Source organism: Etheostoma cragini, chromosome 6 (genome assembly GCF_013103735.1).
Source record: "Etheostoma cragini isolate CJK2018 chromosome 6, CSU_Ecrag_1.0, whole genome shotgun sequence".
NCBI classification, from domain to species: Eukaryota; Metazoa; Chordata; class Actinopteri; order Perciformes; family Percidae; genus Etheostoma; species Etheostoma cragini.
This window is the reverse complement of record NC_048412.1, coordinates 4,763,594-4,770,045: the sequence shown is the minus strand read 5'-3', so window position 1 is coordinate 4,770,045 and position 6,452 is coordinate 4,763,594. Positions and strand designations below refer to the sequence as shown.

At 40.6% G+C, this 6,452-nt stretch overlaps 1 protein-coding gene across 5 annotated transcripts in view; it reads right to left on the bottom strand.

The window, feature by feature from the left end:
* Positions 1–6,452, bottom strand: part of cep192 (centrosomal protein 192) — an 86,469-nt gene that overhangs the window by 21,784 nt on the left and 58,233 nt on the right. For all 5 annotated transcript variants that reach the window (XR_004656952.1, XM_034873840.1, XM_034873841.1 and 2 more), the window contains 4 exons: positions 5,696–5,893; positions 4,580–4,670; positions 2,758–2,937; positions 2,239–2,499 (listed from right to left, as the gene is read on the bottom strand). Coding sequence is in view for 4 of the 5 variants with exons in the window: in XM_034873840.1 (XP_034729731.1) it covers positions 2,239–2,499; positions 2,758–2,937; positions 4,580–4,670; positions 5,696–5,893 (730 nt within the window). In the remaining variant the exon portion in view is untranslated. The remainder of the gene's footprint in view (positions 1–2,238; positions 2,500–2,757; positions 2,938–4,579; positions 4,671–5,695; positions 5,894–6,452) is intronic.

Here is a 6,452-nt window from a genome sequence, read left to right as displayed (position 1 = left end):
GATTTGGTAGTAGCTCACTCAGACCGTCTGACAGACACAAGGGCCCATTTGGGTCTCTGACAGAGTTTAGAAGTGGCTTTTCGCCGCTCTTCATCGGAGGTCTACGCACGGATGCAACGCGCCCCAGCCCACAGCAGAGCGGGTCCACTAAAATGAACTGAAGCTGCTACACTACCAGCCGCGCTGCTCACCTCTATCTTTACAGAGAGAGAGGACACGAAGCGACGGACGGGTCTGTGATACTCAGAGCACATACCTGAAGCCGGGGAAGTGCACCTGGGATGGCTTGTGAAAAAAAGGTTCTCATTTAGCGACAATTTGAAAATTCCACAGACAGGGAGCGCTCTTGAACCTCTCACAATCTATGAAAGCACAACTAGTCGATCACGAGTGGCTCAACAGGTAGATGTAGGCTATAGATAAACTCATCTTTCAGAAATTTGACCGACCGGGGTTGACACTTCAGCGTGAGAAATCGGGGGTGTGGCGTGTGAGCGTGTGAAACCAGTCAAATGCGTGTGTCTCACGGCCAATGCGTGAGAGTTGGCAGCCCTGATGATAACATCAGCTAGCTAACTGCTTTTCCTACTTTGGTCAGTACAAGGCAGGATGAGCTGGGAAACTTTTCCTAAACGAGGGCACACTTGTGGAATACCTGCAGAAAAGGGACATGTAAGTAGTTCTTTTGAGATTGCCTTGCAACAGGAACGCTGGCAAGATCGACGCCGCTCCGTCTGGCTTGTTTGTTTTTGGTGATTTTGCTTTTTCCTCACGAAAACGCCGATGGTTTTGGTTGATGTTCATCCTTAGTTGAAGTTACATGTGGCGACGCATTTTTCCAATTGTGGAATGGACTTTGTCTGTTTGTCCGTGACATGGCAACGGCCCAACGACTTTCCTGAACTCAACGAATACACTCATAGTGGATTTGTTTACATCTATTCAACCCCGTGGCTCTGGCAGGAGGTCTTGCGGTAGATTATTGCTAAATTGAAAGTCTCGCCGGTGTCTGAGCCTGTCTCCAGCTCCTTTGAATCTGCTGTCTGCAAGTTGTCTGGTCTGCCGCCCCACTAAATAGAATAGTGTGCTGTGTAGTTTTGTTTTGCTGTAAAGTATCTGTTCTGCAGTTGTATATTTGTTTTGCTGTTGTATAGTATTTGTTTTGCTGTTGTATGGTATTTGTTTTGCTGTTGTATGGTATTTGTTTTGCTGTTTTATTATGTATAGAATTTGTTTTGCTGTTTTTAATATATGAATTCCCTGTGCGGTGTCCTTAAGTGCCAAGAAAGGCACCTTTAAATAAAATGTATTATTATTATTTTGTAGATTATGGTGAACTAGTGTGCTTTGAGAGTGTTTAGCCAGTGAGAACTGGCTAGCATGCTACGGTTAGCCACCTCGTCTCGGCTAATTATGTAGAAAGCCGTGAAGATAATGAACAGCTCACCCTGAGATTGAAGGCAGGACACATTAAGAAACCCATGTCTCACTCAAAACAAGATGGATAATGGATCATTTCTTTTCCAAGTTTGTATGCGTGTGGAAGCACCAGAGTCCCAATAATATGGATAATTTAAGCCATAATATTCAGTTAAGTGATTGTTATAGAGTGAGATCTTTCCATTCACTCAAAGCTTTTCTAATAACCATGTTTTACTCCAATGTAAAATACATTAAACATTTCATGACCTTTTACAGGCCAGAACAGCTGCAAATATATTTCTAGCCCCTAGACCAGCTGATGTCTTTTAATTGATTAATGAAGCATGCATTGTTCAATGATATAAAAGCTGTCATGTATAGCCTTGAAGCAGTTAACACAACATAGGCTGTACTTGTGTATCCTCAATTCCCTCTAATTGTTGAAAGCCTCCTGTCACCACTAAGCAAATTTAATATGTCAGGTCTTGATCAGTTTGTAGGTCATGTGATCGAGGATATGGAAGTCAAAAAGGATTATGAGGTGAACCCATGGTTTTATTTTTCTTACCGCGCTGAGAAAGCAATGTATCCTTGCGATTTGTTGGTTTACTAATTTGCATTTGGTCTGCCGATGTCAGCCTAACCAATAACAGCTATAGAACTAAATCAAGGGCAATCAAGGTTTGTATTCACCTGAAATACTGGTAATACTTTTTGTATTAATATAATGATTAATTCTAGTGTCTTTTGTTGCACTCTAATATTTTAGAAGAAATGTTTTTTTGTGGTTCATTTCAGTTGTATCAACTCTCCTACCTCTTGTGTCCTTTCCTTAAGTACAAACTGTGACGGGGCAAGGCTTATGACAGAGGAATCCATAACCGATCGTGTCTGCACATCAGAGAAGGCCACAGCTTTGATGAAAGCTGCTCTGGAGCCAGTGTTCCTCACGCACAGACACACTTTGCTGACACGACTAACAGCGATGTCAGTCAGTGTTGCCAAATAGCCATCTGCCTGTTTTCGCTGGTCCTCCAAGATTATGTTGCTTGTCCCGCCGTAACCCGACAGTGGAATCTGAAGATGGGAAAGATAAGAACCAAATTAAACTATAGCTCAGTCCCTCTAGAAAGAAAGAAAACATGTCAAAGAAACCGTAAAGAAAATGAGGCAGGGAAAAGATGAGAAAGTACAAGGCAGGCATGCAAGATCAATAGTGGTGAAAAAGTGAGGTGAGTAAGTTAAGTGAGAGAAATGCAAAGTATTAAATGACTACAAATGAAAAGTCAGAGAAAAAAAGAGAACTTAGCAGGACCGAATCGGCCACATCCTCACAGTGAATTTGACTCCTGGCTGTGAAGACCGGACTCCAGACTGTTTAATCTCCAACTTGGCCAACATGCAAGCAACCCTGGTGGGAGCAAAGAGCAGGTGGATGGTCAGGTCCTCCCTGGGACGAATTGACAGCTCCCCGTGCCGGGTCAGACGCTCTTCAGGACTGAACATACTCTGAAGCTGAGGGGTGGAAAAAAAAAGTTTATATACCTCACATTTGGAATGTTCTAATAATAATGTTTATCTATCTAATAATGAACAGTTTAACCATCAGGGTTGATTGGGGCCGAGGACTAAAAGGTTAAAAATGTAAAAAGAAGGGAAGCAGACCTCTGTAGCCCACTCCTTCTCTCTGCTTGAGGCTAAAAGCTCAAGGCAACCTGCTTCTTAGCAAAATGCTCTGAGTGAATTTAAGATGGGCTAACAGAAGGCGTTAAACTGTAGCGTTATGTGCTGCAGTGTTGAGATTAAGAGTGTGTTGGCTTGTTATCTTGGTTCACAGTGGTTGTGATTACAGAGCGTCTATGCCCACTCTGCTTAATTCAAGTTGTTGTATTTCTCTGCGTGTTAAGTCTTGTAGTGGCAATTATAATTATAATTAGGGCTGCACATTAATCGAATTTTAATTACGATCACGATTTTGACTTCCCACGATCAAATTTGCGTGATCGAGCAATTTTTTTTAAAAGCCTCATTTCATAGAACGCTCCAGGTTTTTTGCATAGCGCATCTACTGCTCCGTAACCCCTGTCAGATCATGTGCCAGTCAGAGTTGTTCACTGTACCCCGTGCAGTTTAGTTTCTAGATGCAGACAGGCACAGAGGACAGAGTAACGGGAGGAAAACTCAGCAGATAGCAGTCGGTTAAACGTCGGTCTCAAGGTTTACCACAGCAGTGACCAGTGCTAGTAACGTCTGTTAGCTGTTAGCTCCTCTAGGACGCACCTGGACATGGATTAGGACCAGGACCTGGGCCAGAGATGTGACCCGTGGCCAGAATATCATAGTTCAAAAAAATGCAATGACGAATCAGACATATCATATACACGACGTGTGTATCCGCCATTCGACCCGTGCTGGAGCCGTTCATAATGAGTCAGCTGTCTCTGAGAGTATAGCGCCCATTACACTCCCTCTCGCAGTTATAAACAGCCTATGTGACGATAACATTTGTTTTGGGTAAAATCAACAAATAATTGTGATCAAAAGTTTTATCAAATAATTGTGATAATCATTTTTGCCATAATTGTGCAGCCCTAATTATAATCCTTTACCACAGTGATCTATTCACTGCAAACTAAACACAGCTTTTCTTTTGACTTCAGTAAATAAATACTTAGGTCCATGTTTGGCTAAAAACTATTTTTTGAGGTATAACAGCTCATTCACGTCTATGCCAACGTGTCCCGCTCAGTTTGCGGCTAGTATGGATCCTACCCTACATTTTATAAATGAGACCCTAGGTTTGGACAAGTAAGAAGAATGTATAAAATATTACATATATATTAACTACAATATTTAGCTGAATCTTTTTTCATTGTCTATAATGAGTCCAACAATGCTATGGGAGTGCAATGCTAAATAGGTGGAATACTCCTTTAATGCCATTTAATTTTTATTAATCTTAGGCATTTTTCTATCTGGTTTTAGCTTCATGCATTTGTGTGATCCAATTGGTTGCACAAAGAAAAAGAAAACGAAAAAACCTACTGGTCACAAACACTTGAAGTGGATAGCTGATTAACAAACATGAGACACTATACACAAAAAAAAAAGATGAGATTTTGGATCAGTTTACAAATATAAAAATATTACAATCTACCTGAAAACAGTCCTGGTCTTGACCACGAATAAGCAACCGTAGCTGTTGTGTGGCGTTGGGCGAGTTGTTCCTTAGAACCAGCTTCTGTTGGCTGAAAAAGAATCACAGCTGTTAGTTATGAGATAAAAATGAGGTGTTCTGTGTCAAACTTGATATTGTTGGTTTAAGATTGATAGTCAATATCTAAATTTCCTAATTTGAGTAGTTTAGCAAAGTCAAACCTTTATACAGTTAAACCTTTACATAATTTATCCATTTGATGCAGGATTTAGCATTCTAACTTCTGTTTGTATTTCAAAGAGTTTAAATAAATTGTGCATTATGGTGAATAGCTTCTGAGAAATAACACTCCCTGTAGACACCCTCTGTCCCCCATGAATAGAATTATACAAACCTTAAAGTACACATATTGTGCTCATTTTCAGGTTCATAATTGCATGTAAAGGTTATATAGGAAAAGGTTTACATGTTTTAATTTTCAAAAAACACCATATTTTTGATGTTCTGCACATCGCTGATCCTCTTTTTAGCTACAGATTGAGGCATCACACTTCTATTCCTTTGTTGGGAGTCGTCCTTAGAAATCCTTTCCATAATGTTATCAGACAATATTAATCCGAGTCTGTCAGTAGCAAAACGAGCACTTTTATGAACGTAAATACAAGCTGGAAAATTGTCCTATTGACTTAAACTGTAGGTGTTTCTCTGTTGCCGACTGCAGCGATCTCGTTTAATACTGCATCAATGTCAAAGGAAAATATTCTACACTAGTGGAGTGGAGTAGGAAGTAGCAGCAGGGTTGAGTCTAGGATCAGACCTTTTGTGGGGGGGGGGGGGGCTTAGCCCCTAATGAAAACAACTCTAGGTCTAGTTTCCCCCTTTTAAGTTTCACAGATAAAAACATGACGTGTTTTGGAGGTACATACGCCTCTGAGCGTAAAATGTCCCCGGAAAAAAGCCAAAAAGCATAAAATGAGCACTTTAATGAAATATGGACTACTGGGCCTTGAGTTTTGCCATTGATTACTTTCAAAATAATAATTGTTACCTATAAAAGTATTTTTTCTGTAACTTTAGTGATTTTGAAATCAATAGAAAAATGGAAAAGTTGCTTACACAGCTCGTCCCAGAGTAACCCCTCCCCAGGCTACGAACTGTTTATTAGAGAGAATTGGGGGAATATCTTTGGCAACACCAGGACCAAAGACAGCAGCACAGGGAATGGCAGGTTTTCCAGTGACCTCTGGGACAACTTCTCCTTTCAGGGTTACCTCATACTGAGGACCTGATGGTAGCACCAAGATGGTAAGAAGGCTGGAACACAATAAAAACAACCAAGTTAGTCAATTGAGATTGTAACTGAACAGATCACGTTTTGGGTTATTCGAGGATATAACCCAACACGTCATCCATGCATACCAAGAGCCAGAGATGAGAAGTAACAAATAGAAATACTTTGTTACTGTACACTTTCTGATATTTTTACTTGTCAATTTTTTTGGCAACTTTTTACTTTTACTCCTTATATTTTACCAAAAATATCGGTACTTTGTACTCCTTACATTTTACAAAATTGGCTTGTTACTTCAGCTTTGTACAAAAGGTCGTCTATCAGTGTGATTGTGAGTGCATGTTTGAGAATACCGCGGACACGCGCCTCACACCGCGAGCAGGCGCGCACGCCACACAGAGAAAAAAAGTGAGAGAAAAGAAAAAGAGACTAGCTGTTCAGAGGATAACCAGCTGAGATTGTGTGCGTCTTTGTGAACTGTAGGTCATATAACTTATGTTGTCAGTTCATATACAGTGGGTACGGAAAGTATTCAGACCCCTTTAAATTTTTCACTCTTTGTTTCATTGCAGCCATTTTCCA